The 17,171-nt window shown below is 34.7% G+C and overlaps 4 protein-coding genes across 4 annotated transcripts; 3 read left to right on the forward strand and 1 right to left on the reverse strand.

Moving 5' to 3' along the window:
- Nucleotides 1-284: 284 nt before the first annotated feature.
- Nucleotides 285-1,813, forward strand: LOC127898635 (LOB domain-containing protein 1-like). Its single transcript, XM_052439986.1, has 2 exons — nt 285-960; nt 1,157-1,813. The coding sequence occupies exons 1-2, from the start codon at nt 697-699 to the stop codon at nt 1,496-1,498; spliced, it is 606 nt and encodes a 201-aa protein (XP_052295946.1). The 5' UTR covers nt 285-696; the 3' UTR covers nt 1,499-1,813.
- Nucleotides 1,814-5,736: 3,923 nt separating this feature from the next.
- LOC102627876 (LOB domain-containing protein 1-like) lies at nt 5,737-6,816 on the forward strand. The gene is made up of 3 exons (XM_015532653.3): nt 5,737-5,742; nt 5,835-6,188; nt 6,308-6,816. The coding sequence occupies exons 1-3, from the start codon at nt 5,737-5,739 to the stop codon at nt 6,650-6,652; spliced, it is 705 nt and encodes a 234-aa protein (XP_015388139.2). The 3' UTR covers nt 6,653-6,816.
- Nucleotides 6,817-9,659: 2,843 nt separating this feature from the next.
- LOC102621805 (ATP synthase subunit d, mitochondrial) lies at nt 9,660-11,544 on the forward strand. The gene is made up of 5 exons (XM_006485863.3): nt 9,660-9,945; nt 10,345-10,426; nt 10,941-11,005; nt 11,093-11,179; nt 11,256-11,544. The coding sequence occupies exons 1-5, from the start codon at nt 9,775-9,777 to the stop codon at nt 11,355-11,357; spliced, it is 507 nt and encodes a 168-aa protein (XP_006485926.1). The 5' UTR covers nt 9,660-9,774; the 3' UTR covers nt 11,358-11,544.
- A 283-nt stretch (nt 11,545-11,827) lies between these two features.
- LOC102621508 (uncharacterized) lies at nt 11,828-16,802 on the reverse strand. The gene is made up of 7 exons (XM_006485862.4): nt 15,168-16,802; nt 14,476-14,893; nt 14,052-14,196; nt 13,267-13,382; nt 13,095-13,173; nt 12,712-12,945; nt 11,828-12,490 (listed from the first exon to the last, which is right to left on the reverse strand). Exons 1-7 carry the CDS (start codon nt 16,333-16,335, stop codon nt 12,143-12,145), a joined length of 2,508 nt encoding a protein of 835 aa, XP_006485925.1. The 5' UTR covers nt 16,336-16,802; the 3' UTR covers nt 11,828-12,142.
- Between the last annotated feature and the right edge of the window lie 369 nt (nt 16,803-17,171).

Raw genomic sequence — 17,171 nt, forward strand, 5'->3', positions numbered from 1 at the left:
AAATTATTTGAAAATTACTCAAACAAGACCCTTCAAAGCTTGGTGTGACGTTGTTGTGTGTGATAGTTGTTGTGAAAGTTAAACTAACAACTAAAATATTTAGTAAACCTCAAATACTGAACTATGTTTTAGAAACTAAATTAATTTTTAAGTTCTGCTATTATAGACATCTTTTATTTTACAGCAGTTACAGGTTTAAGAATCACAACACCTAAGTATCAAGGAGACTTTAATTTCTATGTTTAATCTCAAATGCTGTGAAGGAAGTTCTCTGACAAAAAAAATTATAAACTAGCTAGTGTGACAGTACCATATCATTTTTTAGAGCTTTATATCCGTAGTACAATTGGTAAGTGGCAAAGGAATGTTTGCTCTCAAGGAATCGCCATTAACAGTAGTTTCAGTATCACTCTTTATTTGATTGTCATAAATTCTTTTCAGTTAAAGAATTTCAATAGATAATACATTATATTGATGACGTCACCTTGTGAATTTGATGACATATTCTTAAAGCAGCCTTCCCATTCTTTGCTTTATTAGTTTTCTCTATTTATATCCACTTTGCTTTTAGCTTTAATTTGTTCAACTAAGGCAGCTCTTCTTCTCCTTATTGCATTTTGCTTTCTCACTGACTACTAATCAACTCCCTCAAAAGTGGAAGGCAAAGACAATATTGTAGCAACCCCAATTACAAATATGCAAATTACTCAACAGTACTCCACTCCATCTTTTTCTTCTCCTCGAAGCATTAATGCTTCTTCTTCACAATCTTCTCCAAGTTTTGCTACCCCACCGTCGCCGCCGTCTATAGTTCTTAGCCCCTGTGCTGCTTGCAAAATCCTCCGCCGCAGATGCGTCGAGAAATGTGTTTTAGCTCCATATTTTCCTCCAACTGAACCACAAAAGTTCGTCATAGCTCATAGAGTCTTTGGTGCTAGCAATATCATCAAGTTCTTGCAGGTATATATACACATATATATATGCACTTGTTTACTTCCATGTGAAAACTGAAATCAACACTATACTTCTATCTGATGTCCTAAACCAATTTAAAAATATTTTTTTAATACAAATTATTAGCGTTGATTTCCAGAAATCAATTCGACGCGCTAGCTAGCTTTAAATAACCGATATTATGCCATTAAAAAATATTCAGGAATTGCCGGAACCTCAAAGGGCAGACGCAGTGACCAGCATGGTTTATGAAGCAAATTCCAGAATCAGGGATCCTGTCTACGGCTGCGCCGGCGTGGTTTGCCATCTGCAGAAACAAGTCAGTGAGCTTCAGGCTGAGTTAGCCAAGGCACAGGCCGAGCTCGCTTCCATGCAAAGCCAGCAACAAAATTTGATTGCTTTGATTTGCATGGAAATGGCTCAATCTCAAGAACAAGTCCTGCATCGTCATCAGCAGCAGCAGCCGCCACAGCAGTTCATTGATACAAGCTGTTTTTTGGACGAATACAGTCTTGGCTCTACCTGGGAACCTCTCTGGACATGAAGAGAAGTTAAAGCAATAGGAGTGGTTGACACTTTTGACCTTTTAATTGCAGATGATCAAGATTTAAAAAAAGCTAAACATACTTGATTAGAAAAGTTGCCGATTAATAATCAAAGTGCTTTGTTACGGTAGGTGTGAGGAGGATTATTATTATATGCTTTAGTTTTCATTCTCCTCATATGGGTTCTTGATTCAAAAAACATGTTGTATTCTTGTTTTGATAAACAAGTGGCTCACATACAGGTTATATACGTCATTCTATATATGTAAAAATTTGCTCTACCATAATAAACACTCAGAGGGCTTAATATTCCATATATGTATTCTGGTTTTGACAAACACGTGGATCACATACAAACTCATAAATGCAGCGGACAACGAAATTGAAATTCGAAGGACCCATTCAATTTATGCCCCATATCGATTCCAATACGATTCATACCAGAAATCCAATTGATAATGTGAAAGCATATTCAAAACTAACAAGCTGTCACTCATCAAATAAATGTAAAATGAATATCGTTTGAAATTATCTACGTATGGGTCAATATTAATTTTGTAACCCACCAACTATCAACTATTGTGGGTCTGAATCTTTGAATCGTTACCTAAGATGCTTATGAATGCATCATATCTATGTAGTGCACCAGCGAAACCATATCCACTGGGTAGGTGAATTTATTGTTATTGTGTACACAATATATATGATAAAGAAATAACGTCTCTATAAATTAATATTGTTATGAATGAATTCTATGAAGTGGTGATAAAGATAAATAAAAGATAATGATATACGATGAATTATAAATTCAGATATTCTGATCAATTTTATCAATTAATGGCATGCCGTGTCATACAAGTCATGTTTCAAGTTTTCTGCCAGAAGCCAATCCCATTGGTAATCCATGCTCAAAATTTGAACGAATGGGTTTGAGTCCTCACATAAGTTGGGATTCTATTTTTTAATATTTGTGAGGGTAGAAATTTAAATTGTGACATAATAGAATTGATCTAAATTGTCTTAATAAATGACACATCATTTGGGATAAAAAATTTGGGATGTGTAGCATTACTCAATTTTTTATTGTAATATATACAACAGTCTTAAAAAAAAGTTGTGTTAGAACATTTAACTTTGTGTCAAACTTTTTAAGTTGTGTTTCAAGTCTTTACGTTAGAATTGTAAACCTAGTCATGTTCTGAAAGCTAATTAGTCAAAAAACTTTTTTTTTAAGAGGTTAATCAAGCATAGACTATTATTATTTTTATTTAATATATATTTTGGTTGAACAGCTATAATTTAAAATTTACAACTTTAAAATATTTTGTAAATACTTGAGATGTGGATTGTAAATTAAATTAAACTTTGTGTCAAACTTTTTAAGTCGTGTTTCAAGTCTTTACGTCAGAATTGTAAACTTAGTCATGTTCTGAAAGCTAATTAGTCAAAAAGCTTTTTTTTTTTAAGAGGTTAATCAAGCATAGACTATTAATATTTTTATTTAATATATATTTTGGTTGAACAGCTATAATTTAAAATTTACAACTTTAAAATATTTTGTAAATACTTGAGATGTGGATTATAAATTAAATTAATTTTAATCCACATTTATATGATGAGAATTTTATAATATATTTATTATTTTTATCAGAATTATTATTTAAAAATAGTATTCACCCCATACTATCAACTTTTATTTTTCAGTTTTTATTTTCAACAGTAGTTTTGACTTATATCTCACTTCAGCTAATCTAGATCCATTAATTTGTCTTTTGAATTTCATAGCTTAAAGCGGCAATTGTGATTAAGGAGTCGGTACACTTTTTTAATAACTAGCAAACCGAACATCGACACAACATGCGCGAACGTGCCGCTGCTGGCTAGCTTCAACGCAGGCTCAAATCAAAAGATCTTCACAAGCATTCGTTTTTCAATTAACAAAAGTTTCACAGGATATGCATTTCTTGGAAACCTTCAAGATCAGATCCGACGACGGCTAAAACCTTGTAACCATGTGCTGCCCCATGACTTGCAATTAAAGTATTTAGCTCATCGTGACTCATGACGTGAAAACATTTGTTCACAAATCTGAACACAAAGAAGATCCTGGACAACTCAGCTTCAAATTGGCCAGCATGCACCGTATCCGTACTCAATGGCGGATCTAGAAAAATAATTTACCGGGGGCTAAATTAAATGATAATAAAATATAAAAACTGAAACTTGAATATATAAAATTTTTGATAACACAGTTACAATTATTCTCTACGAGATTTCATATTCTGAAAACGTTGTGCAATAAATCCATTATCAATACTATTAAATACATCTTTCTACATAAACAATCAAATTATTATTTGTCCATTCATCTCCCATCCGATTCTGAAGTTCATTCTTCACAAATTTCGTTGTTGAAAATGTTCTCTCTACTGTGGTTGTAAAAACTGAAAGAACTTGGACTATCTAAAAATGTGACAGGGATTATTTAAAAATTTATTAATTTTTCTTTCAAACAAAAATAGTTTTTTTTTTTCAGTGGGGGCTTGAGCCCCCACTAGTCCTACACTACATCCGCCTCTGTCCGTACTGCAGGGGTCTCATAGAGTCTTCATGAGAATATTCGGTCTACGAATCTATGTTCTTTCTTGACATTGATTTTAAAGTTTCGTCGGTGGATCATTCTCTTATAGCTATTGCAAAATTATCACAGGCTTAATTTAGGCTCAAAAGTTAATTCAAGAATTTAATGTTGTCTCAAGTTTATTTACCGTTCATTCAATAACTAGTTTAAACATGTACATATTTGTAATTAAGGCCCTATTTAAGATTGAAATTAGATAATTGTAGTTTAAAAACTATAGCATTAAACTATTTAGTAAACACTAGTTGTTATATCTTGGAAATTAAGTTGATTTGATTTTATATTTGCATGATTGAAAAAATCATTATATCTTTACTAATTCTGTTAAAATTATAATTTAAAATTATATTCACAACATACTGTTAATTTTTATTTCATAATTACAGTTTTTTTTTTCACAGCAACCTCCAATCAGGGCCTAATCATATTGAATCAAAATCCGGATTCCACCAAACGGTTGCATGCTAGCTATATCGATATAGATTTCAAGCACTTAATCAATGGCCAATTAATCAAGAAATTCAAACTTTCTAGCTAGATAAAGTATTAAGATATTGCAAAAATGCGAGACGGACTTTAATTAATTCAATAATACATGTGCAGGTTCTTGCACGAGGAAATGATCGATTTTCTAGACTTGATGAGCATTGCTTATGTGAACAAAATAAAGTCAAAATTCTTCTTTGCATGCAGAAAAGAGATTCAATATTGCATGCTAGCTCGATCACATGGCCATCACTTGTGCTTTGATAAATTATCATGCCAAGCTGCAAAATGTTGACAATATATATTTTAGTCACGCGATAAAATGCTTTCCGTTTTACCACCTGAGCAGGCGCGCCGATAAACGTGAATCACGTAAGTTCCATTTTTTCACGTGAATACATTACTTGTCCCACATTTGAGTAACTGATCATAGTCTTAAATTTGTCCGGACCAGTCAATCCGTTTGCATTTTGGCTCACCGATCCCTCTAATCTGTGTGTTTTTATTTAAAAGAATTTATAGCAGCCCACTAAACGATCGAGGCCAAAGAGATAACCAATGGTGTGCAGCCACGTACATATTTTGACTCTGCGTCGATTGATTAAAATATAATGAAATAATATTTGCCTCCTTGTGGGGTTTCTTAATTGGTTTATGTATATATACTGATGAAATTAACTGACCCGTTTTATTTATGCATGCTACAAGTTCATACATTTGTTTTGACTTCAAGCTGTTAATTACACAGCACAAACATCAAATGCTTTTTTTTTTTTTTGGTTAATTCGAGTCATTAGTATGAAAATTAATAATTTAATTTAAGAATTCATTAATTGAGAATAAAACTATGTTAAAAAAATAAACTTATTCGTGCAAGTGATGTTACCTTATATTATTATGAAAAGAGTGATTAAATTGTCATGCAAAATATTCTCTAGCTCCGAATTCTGAAATATATATTCTAGATATACCAATGTAATATCAAAAGTAGTATTTATTATGGGGCTAGCCAATCACGTTGCTTATCAGCTGGAAAAGACAAATTGATAACTTTTTTATTAACTACACGTGCACGAAGCTACGCACTAGCTTCCTTGTCTTTAGTTAGGCATGGAAGTCGCTAGACGACTCAACTATTGAAGTAGAAAAGTTGAATGTATTAGGTGTTGAAATATACTGTGTAAATCTTGAATGGACTTAAAAATTAGTATAAATACCAACTTGGTATAACTCATTCACTCAAGAGGAGTGGCGCAGCGACAAAGTTGCATTATTATATTATCAATTTCATGACCATGCACACTACATTTCCCCCTCTTTCTTCTTCTCCTTCTCCTTCTTTTCAATCTTCTCCAAGCATTAATGCCTCTCCTTCAAAATCTTCTCCAAATCTTGCTGCCCCACCGCCTATTGTTCTTAGTCCATGCGCAGCTTGCAAAAGCCTTCGCCGGAGATGCGACGAGAAGTGTGTTTTAGCTCCATATTTTCCACCAACTGAACCACAAAATTTCATCATTGTTCATAGAGTCTTCGGAGCTAGCAACATCATCAAGTGCTTGCAGGTATGTATGACAGGGACTATAATTAGCTCAAACTATAGGGACAGAAGGAGCTGGCATCTACTCTTATTTGTGGCTAGCATTTACCCTTGTATGTACTAACAAAACATTGTGTTCTTCAGGGACTGCCAGAGTGTCAACGATCAGATGCAGTGAGCAGCATGGTCTACGAAGCAAACGCTAGAATCCGAAATCCGGTGCATGGCTGCGCGGGTGCAATTAGTCAACTCCAGAAACAAGTGATTAAGCTTCAAGCAGAGTTGGCCAAGGCACAAGCCGAGACGGTCAGCATGCAGTGCCAACGAGACAATTTGGTTGCCCTAATTTGCAAGGAAATGACGACACAATTTCCTCAAGAAACCATGAATAGGGTCTTGCCCCAACAGCAATTCAATGACGACGACGCCACCACATGTTATTTAGATGACAAGGATTTTGCCTCCACTTGGGATGCTCTTTGGACTTAAAATTAGAGTTAATTTACATGAAGTTGATGATTGATGAAGAAGAAGAAGAAGAGAGATATTAGTAATAATGAATTAGACAGAAAAGTTTCATTTGAAGTATACTATGGGTTGTAAACTTAGTCCGGAAAGAAATATTGCGATAAATTTGTTGATTGTGCCCTTCATCCTGATTTTTCTGTTAAATCTTAAAATAATTGGCAATGATCAAAATGCACATAGCATGCTTTTAATCAATAATGTGCCTAAGAAGAGACGGTGACACAGTGAAAGACTTTAACATAAAAAATAATTATTGTGAACTGTATTATAAATTTAATCAACCGTGTGGAGAATCTGCAGTGCACTTAAATATTTGAGAAATTTTATAACGGGTGTAAATTTATTTTAGCAAATATAAGAATTAACTTTTAAATTCTCAAAAAAAAAATTGAAATCTTCTGAAATGAATTTTAAACCTAATAAAGGAGGCACAATATATAAAACTTGCATATAATTAAATAAGTTAAATCTAATTTCAATTAAGATCGAAATCTTTTTCTTGAATTACTTGTTAGGCTCGGAGATCGGCCTCCCAACTCTCTAAACGAACCATTCAAGTTCGCTTGTCACCATCATTCTATCGAACCTTAACCTATTGTTCTGACAAACGTACGTGATTTAACCTATTAAAACGTATCCACCACCACACGGTCAAATTCTTAAACTTTGAAGAACTGCAACTCCTTGGACCCCATAACTTATCTTTACGGTGATATCTGCGCATATTAATATAATTTCTGTCCCCCCAATTAGGAGCCATTAATTAACCGAAATTTTTTTTTTCAACCGATTTCAATGTGAAAGTATTGTCTCTTTAATTAAACCGGCATTATACTATTAATTGTCGGATCCGTCAGATCCTACCATTAATACTACTTAATGAATCGTTATACCATTGAGTGGTCGACGTTCACAGTACAAGAATTTTGCAAACCGTTTGCGCCTATCGATTTTACAAATGCCTTTATGGAAGCCATTCAAATTTCGGTGCCTATATTAAAGTCTTGATACACCAACCAACCAGGCCCTTTAAACTCTTTCTAATTTACGTACCCACCAAGGTTAGCTATCTCTTAACGACGTGGCACATATTGGCTACGCAAAAATGTTACGCCTAACACTTGACGTTGATCTACAGAGATTGAGTAATTTGCATATATACAACACGTCGCGTTTTAATTGACATGCAGTATTAATACTTTCACACGGAAAATCTTCATCTTATAATTAATAATGATGTGGCTAAACCGCATTAACAAGAATGTCAATTGCCACACTAATTACATTCCGTGTATCTTAAATTTGTATAAATTTGTCAAAAAAAGAAGAAGAAAAATCTAAGACATTTGTATCCTCTTTCCCACATGATTTTCATCTAGCTTTACCCTTAGCAAATATAGAAACGAGACGCCATTGGTTTCTATATAATTAAGACAGTTCGTTCTATACAATTGATTGGCAAAACTTTCGAAATTAATACAGTTCAAGAAATGGATTTTTGCCATTTCTGGATATATTTGTATCAAACAATATTGTAGTTATTTGTAAACAAATTTAATCACGAATTGTTGGAAACTTAAAAGTACTTTTAAGCGATCACGAGACACACTGATTTATTCAGTTAGTAGAATTCTTGACGTTCAATCACATAACCAAAAAAGATAATGCTAGAAGCCGCAATAAGTAAAGATCCAGTTCGTGATGGGAACAAAGAGACTTCCCTATGAAAAGGAAATTAATTGAATAGAAGATACGGCAGCAAAAACCCAGTTTTCTGAAATTAATTCCACACAATCACGACCAAGAGACTCGGAATGACTTTTGGTGAAAATCAAGTTGAGAAAATGATGTGAAGGAAAGAACTCTTAACTTCGATTGGTTATGTATATATCGCTATCATTTACCCTCCTTGACGGGCGTTCTGTGTTTATACATGAACGCGCAGGTGAAGCGACTTCGAACGAGAGGGAAAAGTCTTCTTGTGTTGAAAGCAAATTTGTTAATGTTCTTTCACAAATTTGAACACAAAATCCCAGTATTATTAGACCCTTTACTTTCGTGAAAGATTCATTAATCTACAATTTCATCACAAAAACTTCAGTTTTGCACTTATTTTACTCTCGTAGGTACCTTCTCTCAAGTCTAAATCTGACAGATTGAGGGGCTGTTTGTTTTTTCGATTTAATAATTTAATTGACTTAATTGCAATCAGTTAAGTTATTAACTCTGTTTGATATTCTTCAAAATATACCTGTCTAATTAATTAATTTTCATCCATACCTAAATAAGTTTAATAATTAGCATTACTGTCCATCTCTATAACTTGTGATAATATAGTGGTAGATTATTTTTATTTTTATTTTATTCAAATTAACATTATTTATCTTTATAAGTTCAAATGAATATTTTTCATATGAAACATCATAAACAATAATAAAATTGATTAACATATAGTAACTTTGAATATTAAAGGGTTGTATTCAATTGAGTTGATTATGTCATGAAAATATATTAATTTATTTTTATACTTTGAGATGTTATTAATTGCTTAACATTTATAATTTGTAAGGATATAGATGTAAAAATTCTGGTTTTCATATTTTTTAAAGTTAAAAAATAAAAAATATTAATGCTTATTTTTAGTAATTCAGACAAAAAAATATATATTATTCAGATTTAAATATTCATCTCTATTCAGAATTCATATTAATTCAGTTTTATTTAGATTTCAGATATAAAAAAAACGACTTGAGAAAAGAGGAAAAAAAAAATATTGCAATGAACTGTTTGGGCCTAAACCAATTGAATCCTTAACCTAAGCAATTTTTTAACTGAATGGGAGAGTCCACTTAGAATAAGTTTGGGTGTATACAGAAATAGTTTTTAGTTCAACTGGATTGAGCCCAAACTAATATCCAGGGAGCAAAAAAAAAAACAAAAAAGAGACGGCTTGCCATCTCTCTGTCACTAGCACTTATTCTTTGTTTTGATACCCTCAGAAAACACAAAAGCTTGTTGTTTGGGAGCTGAGAAAATCAAAAAATTAAGAGAAAAGAAAAAGGGAAAATCAGTCGAGAGAGAAAATGAGCGGAGCTGGCAAGAAAATAGCTGACGTCGCATTCAAGGCCGGAAGGACCATAGATTGGGAAGGGATGGCGAAGATGCTGGTCTCCGATGAGGCACGCAAGGAGTTCGCCACTCTCCGTCGCGCTTTCGACGAAGTCAACTCCACTCTTCAGACCAAGTTCAGCCAGGTACCTAAACACTCTTCCTCTCTCTCGATTGTTCTCATCCTGTGTGGTTTTGGCTAGATCTTGTGGCTTAGGGTTTTTCTACATCGTATTGTTATCAATCAAACATTTTGATTGATTTAAAGTTTCGATCCCCCCCCCCCAAATGAAATGATTGAATTTTTTTTTTTGAGTGCAGTATTTAATTAGTTAATATTGTGCTAGGCATCTAACTGTAGGCATTGCAGCTGAAATTTCTAATTGTAAGAACAAAAAATGTAAATTTCAATCCTATTACACTTTTTATGGTAGGTAATTCTATAAATTCTTCTGAATTGGCAGTTTACAGAGATCATTCGTAGAAGGATTGTAGTTTTCAATAATTATTGATAAGAGTAATAACACCATTGCTGCCTTGTTCAGGAACCTGAACCTATTGACTGGGAGTATTACAGAAAAGGAATTGGCTCTCGCTTGGTGGACATGTACAAACAGGCTTATGAAAGTAATTTTCTAATTCATTATGGCATATAATGTATCTGTCAAATGCTACCAGAATTTGTAAGTAGTTAGATTGAGCAATATTATGTATGTTTTTATTAATTGAGTCCAAAAGGAACTTGGGTTTGCAGCAAAAAATTTGTCCTAGATATATTTATACGTAATACCTGAAGTTTGCCCCCTGGCCGTAGCTTGGCTGGCTGTGAATGCTTTGTGCCAGCGGTCATCCAAATTCAGGTAATAATAGGAGACAAGTGTTGGTGATTACTAGGTGAGGTTTCTCGTCCCAATCTAGACACTTTGAAGGCGTCTTTTCCCTGAGATAGTGTTATGCTGCTGAGTGTGTGCCTCTTATCATTGTTCAGAAACATCAGAAACATTGAAACCAGGAATGATTGAAACCAGAGAGCCAGCCTACTGGATTCTTGACTCATTTTTCTGCAGTTTTAATCAACTTGGCTTCTAAAATAATCTTATTTCATCTAATTGACTGTTCTTTTTTAACACATTTCTGGCAGGCATAGAGGTCCCAAAGTATGTAGACAAAGTCACCCCTGAATACAAATCTAAGTTTGATGCTTTGGTGAGGATCAACATGATTTTCTTTCTCTCTCTCGCTGTATCAACTCCTTCCCTTTTATCTGATACTTTTTGTTTTTATGGTATATAGCTGGTGGAATTGAAAGAAGCAGAAGGGAAATCTCTTAAGGAGTCCGAGCGTTTGGAGAAAGAAATAGCTGAGGTTCAAGAACTGAAGGTAAGTGGAATACGGACGTGTAATTTGTTTTTAACATGTAACAGTCTATGATTTCTCACGCCTGTCATTTGAACAGGAAAAGATCAGCACCATGACCGCTGAGGAATACTTTGAAAAGCATCCGGAGCTCAAAAAGAAGTTCGATGATGAAATCAGGAATGACTACTGGGGCTATTGATCACACATTTGCTCAATTTAGCAGCTGCATTTCCTAGCTCGGCCAAGATTTTCTGAAGTTGCCCTGTTTTCCCAGCTTGTTAAATAATAATGATCATTCGAATTGTTTTTGCATAAACCTGTTGCTCATGGTTTCAAAAATTTGAGCTTTGATCACATCTATGCTAAACATTCAGTTTTCGTGGCAATGCATACATTTTAACTTTAAAGAGCAAATAATGTTTCATCTCATGGTGAATATTGCCGAATTTCATATATTTCAGACAATTCAAGGGAAACAATCTTGATTCTAGAACAAAGTGATAGTCTGAAAACATTAGAAATCAATCAGTCATGTTCATCGACGGGGAATTCCAATCGATTGGGCACGGCCTTTGAGTCCATAGTCTCTTGAATTAGTTAATAGAACATATTTATTTGTGATCAGTGGTTGAGGTTTTTCATCAAAGCATAAAACTTCAAAACAGTAGGTATAAAACTGAAAATTTAACTGCACAAAATGTCAAAACGTACAGCAATGTCAATTTTGAATGCACAATACAAAACTTCAACCAGCAAGGTATTTGGACTATTCATCAATAAAGTATTTGAGCCTTGCGACCGAATAAAGTTCCGCAAGAAAGAAAAGCACCATGTCAAAACGAAAGGCAGACCGAAGACTTGTCGACAGATAAAAATTGGAAGCAAATGCCGCTAGTTGTTTCAGAAAGTGCACAAAACTTTCAGGCAGCACTAATTTGCTCAAGACAAAATTCCATGAGTTAGTAGTAGGACTATTACTTGTATCTATCCAGAGCTAGCCAACTTCTTCTGGGACAACTCATCTGCTACTTCATCATTTTTGTCCATGGCTTTCTTAGCTAGCTCATAGCCTGCAAAGTTCATAGCACCCAGAGGAGCAATCCAGAAAAATCGGGGCAGTGCTCCCTTAAATAGGCCAAGGGGTCCCTCATGACGGAGTATAGTGTAGGCTACCATCGACATTGTTGCAGCTCGACCCTGTGGAGCAGTCATCATTCTAGTTTTCATAACGTCAAAAGGTGTAGTGATAACAGCAGTTAGCCCTCCGGATAAAGCTCCAACAAAGATTGTTTCCCAGGGCTCCAACTCCCGCCCAAGAAGTTGCTGGACCATCTAAAATTATCATACAAAACCCAGGTTATAATCGATCAAAATTTAGCAAGATCCTTTTTAACATAAAAATTGGACAAAACTGCTGGTAAAACAGTCACAAAAAAAGGCAACAAAGGGAAAATAATTGTTCCAGAATGCACTGAAATAATAAATAATGAATTAAAAAAATACCATTAGCGCTTAGAAATTTTTTTCAATTCTATCCAATGTAAAATCTCTACCTTCTTGGATTCTCCATAAAGTCCTGTGCCAACAACGTAGAATGGGACCTCCCGGCAAAGAGTGGCACCAGTTCCACGGAAGAAACCCTTAAGACCATCCTGATGCCAAGTACCAACAATAGCTTCTCCAACATTGTTAAATAGCCCAGCCTGCAACCGCTGCTTGAGTACTTCACAAGGAATCCGCACAGCTGTCCCCAAAAATGTGCTACAGAATGATGATATAGATTGAACCTGTAAAACATCCCAATAAAGATAAGAATTGAAATCAGCATATACATTTTATTAGTTCTTTTTTTTTCTCAATTTTCAATTTTAGACGTACAATTTATTTGACTCTCAGAGCATAGTTAAAGAAAAAGGTCACAGATTGGTATCATTACCTGAAGCTCTTGTAGATTGGGAGCAACATTTAATAGCACAAGCTTACTTACTTCGTATATTCCGGTTCGCAGGCCATGGCTGTGAAATCAAAAGAAAAGCATCCAGAATTACAAATTAATGCAACCAAGTAAAAGGAAAAATGATGAAAAACGAAACCACTGCAACAAAAACCTTGAAAACTGTCCAAGAATTGCAGGAATTGAACCCCTATATAATGCCCGCACTCCAATTTGTGGAAGCTTTGCAATAATTTCTGGGAAGGTAAGAGTTGATGCTTGCACTCGAGTCTGGTATACCAAAAACCATCACAAAAAAGAATTATAAACATTAAAGAGAACAGGACTAAGTCAATATCAACAATCCAACATTTTGTACAAACAAAATAATCCTGAAGATAAATATAATTCTCTTTCCGCCTTACACCTTTTAGCTTCAATGTTTCATGTTGCAGTGCAGAAGGCATAGAGAGAACATCATTTAAGTTATCTTTAGACAATTCGAGTGTTTATTTGTTTCCTTTGTGATGCTCCTACTGGCCCATAAAGAAGGATGCAACAGCCCATCAGGAGAATACCTATCTGAAAGAGCCTAATAGGATATGATTGTCATATTCTACCATGTGGCACAAAGTGGATAAACAAGGCCCAACAAGAAATCAGTACTACAAATGAAACAAGTATAGCGTTCCTCATTATGGTCTATTAAGCAAAAGCATGACTTTTAGAGACTCTTTTAGTTATTCATGTCTATTTGTTCTCAAAAGTACTCATCTAAAAGCATGACTAAAACATGATAAAACCCATTGCTTGCTTGCTAGCTTCCTGGCACTACGATAACATCCAAGTGGCTCCTAATTTTTGTAAATTTTATATCCATAAAAGCAATTATTCAAAAGGTTAAATGAATAATATAAATGCCGCTACATGACTACAAAAGGATTAAGCTCAGGGATTTGCCTTTATAGTATCGACGGGGTGCATCAGAGAAGTGGAAAGTGCACATGAAAGGCCTCCAGCCAGTGCAGATTTTAGAACACTTCCAGCAGGTATTTCTACTGGTGGTGGAACAGCAACAACAGTCGCAGCTTCAAACCAAATACTCCTGTATGTATAACAAAAAGAAGTTACTAACAGATTCAAGTAACCTGGTCATTTGCAAAGCAACCATGTTATTTAAGAAAAAAAACAGTTTCTTTATTATCCCTAATCTCATTCCCAGAGTTTATTCTTCACACCCTAAGCATTGATCCCACGAAAAAGATGAAACCACTCATACCCTATTCAAACTACAGAAGTCATAATTTCTCTGAACAAAGGCATTACAGTAGTAAAATGGATTTTAGCACCTTATATCTCATTCAGATAAGTAAACTAATCTTACCGAGGATCATCTTGCAGCCGATCAGAGGGCAGCAAAACCATGAAATTCCGAAAATGTCCATATGATATAGATTCTTCTGTATCAGCATTCAGAAACCGCATCATAGCAACAGCATTTTCTTCATTTGCTGGAAGTCCTGCATTTTTTAATGATGCCAATATTTCGCTCTTTTGCAGTGTTCCAGACTTGCTTAAACAGAGAGAAGTATAAGCACGGAGAATGGTTGGTTCTTTCTGTTCCATTAAGGATAAAAACTGCTTCCAACCAAATGATTTTGAAAATAGGTGACTTCTAGTACGACGCATAAATTCCCGAGCATATCTCCGTGGCAACTTTCTCTTTCTCATTGCAATTTCTAGATCTTCCAAATTAACTTGGCCATCGCCATCTCTATCCAGTTCCTCAAAGAATCTCCTACCTATAGGAGTAGAAGAGTTAAAAGAGTAGTGATCGCTGTGGACAATTGTGTAAACAAAGATTACAACTTTGAAAATTTAGTAAACAAAAGAATGCAACTATCATTTCCATCAGAAGAAAAATAACCATATGGAGCCATTGGATCCAATGACTGTAGTTGAAAAGCACAATACAAACCATTCTTTAGCCAAAACTGAATCTATGTCCCCCCAAAACAATTAAAAACCAGAATTATGCAACATTCAATAAATAACTGAGCAGCATTAAAACTATACCTTCAGCCTCTGTGTATCTAAAGAAATCCTGGACAGAGAAAAGTTTCTTCTTATCAGGATGGTCTTTAGAAGTTCGCCCCAGCTGTGGTAAGAGCTCAATCAGTTCTGTCAATGAAACAGTGGATAATGTAGATCTCAAACGCTCCACATTTGATAAAGGAATACTAAGTATCCCACCGGCCACTTTCTGTGCAGAATTACCCCCTGTTTCTTCCCTACTGTCTGAACTAACACCATTTTCTCCCTCTTCATTGACTGAATTGGTTACCCCAACTATGCTAGAAGGCATACCTCCTACTCTCGCAAACTTTAGGTTCCCTAAAAATCCATCTACCTCAGCTTTTCGACCTTCCCAAATACTTATAAGTGCCTTCAAATGATCAAATTGAGAGGGAGGTGAGGATGACGGCGAACAATCACAACCCTTCTGATCACTTTCCTGCATGAGCTGATCAAACTTCTGAAGATTTTGTATCAGCTGATCAAATACAAACCCAATGAAACACTCGAGCAGTACAGGTTTTCCCTCGCCTGCTCCACCATCATTCTTACATGCATTATCTAACTGACCCTTTAATTCATTTCGCTTAAACTCACAAGAAACCTTCGATTTTGTCCCATCCACACACGAACTCAAATGCCCTTTATCTTCCTCGCCCAACTTCTGAATCCGTTTCTTCCCCATCTTAAACGGACTTGGAAAAGACTGAACAAACCCATTAAACAACAACGACCATGCAACCGCAAACTGCAAGCAGTTCATACAAGACCCATCATCCTTATCCAAAGCTTTATCTTTCACTCCTTTCTTCGACACCACCTCAACTTTCCCGAAATTTGGTGAAAACATCCCTAGGAATGTCTTCACCGGTACTCTAATTGACAACAAACCTTTCTTTTTCTCTTCACTCCCCACACACTGGCCATTGCCACACTCTTTACCACTGCTATTACCATTACCCTTCTTCTTCATTAACGTCTGTATTTTACTATTCTTTTCATTTCCATTAACTAATTCAAGATTATTTACATTCTTCTTATCAGCTACCAAGCAACTTTCAAGATCTTTCGCCGCTTTCTTAATTCCTAACTCTATCGGCGAAAGCGTTTCTTTAAAATGTTGAATCGAATTAAAAAACGACTCAATAGGATCATTTGCACTCACCATTACTGCCTGTTAATCTAATAACACTCTCTGAAGATTTCCAACTTCAACAACAGAAACAAACCAACATGTCCGCAGAAATTAAGAAAAATACCTGAGACAAACAAAATCACAGTGAGCGGAAAATTTTGTTACCATAAGATCGGTGGTAGAGGATGAAACGACGACGCAGGAAAGCTCATCAATTGAATCCAAAACAGCCAAAAGCTATCTGGAATTTGCTTTCGTTAATTTGTTCAAAATTTTTTAGATACGAAATGGGAAAATCATTCTTTTAAAATTTTTTTCCCTTCTGTAGAGTACAGATTCTGAGCACAGTTTGATAGTGAAATTGAAGATTAGAAAAGATATGAAATTACGAAAAAGGGGCTAATATTAGAAAAAAGAAAAAGAAAATCTAAAATTAGACAAATTTTCAGTTTGAGGCCGAGGGAGAAGGAGGAAGAAGAATAAGAGATAGAAGTTGTGGTTTTTTAGTTTATTTTTTAATTTTTATTATTCTTCAAATTTCAGTGAAATTTAGGAATAAAATAACAATAATAATAAAATGGAGGGTTATTATTTGTTATTTTTTAAATAAATAAATTATTTGGATAACGAAGGAGTATGAATGGATAGAAGCTGACGTAAGACCTTGTAGGATTAGATGGAACGGCTATTGCCTCTTGGGCCGTTTTAAGAGTTCTGATTACTTTAATTTTGTTTCTGTATTGATGTCGTTTAGTGTGTAATAAATTAATGAAGGAATAAATCCTAAATGGATTATGCGATAAAATGTAATCATTTGATTCCTTTCGTAGAAGAATTAATAATGACTTTTGTTATGTTATATAATCATG

The sequence above is a fragment of the Citrus sinensis genome, chromosome 4 (assembly GCF_022201045.2).
Source record: "Citrus sinensis cultivar Valencia sweet orange chromosome 4, DVS_A1.0, whole genome shotgun sequence".
NCBI lineage: Eukaryota > Viridiplantae > Streptophyta > Magnoliopsida > Sapindales > Rutaceae > Citrus > Citrus sinensis.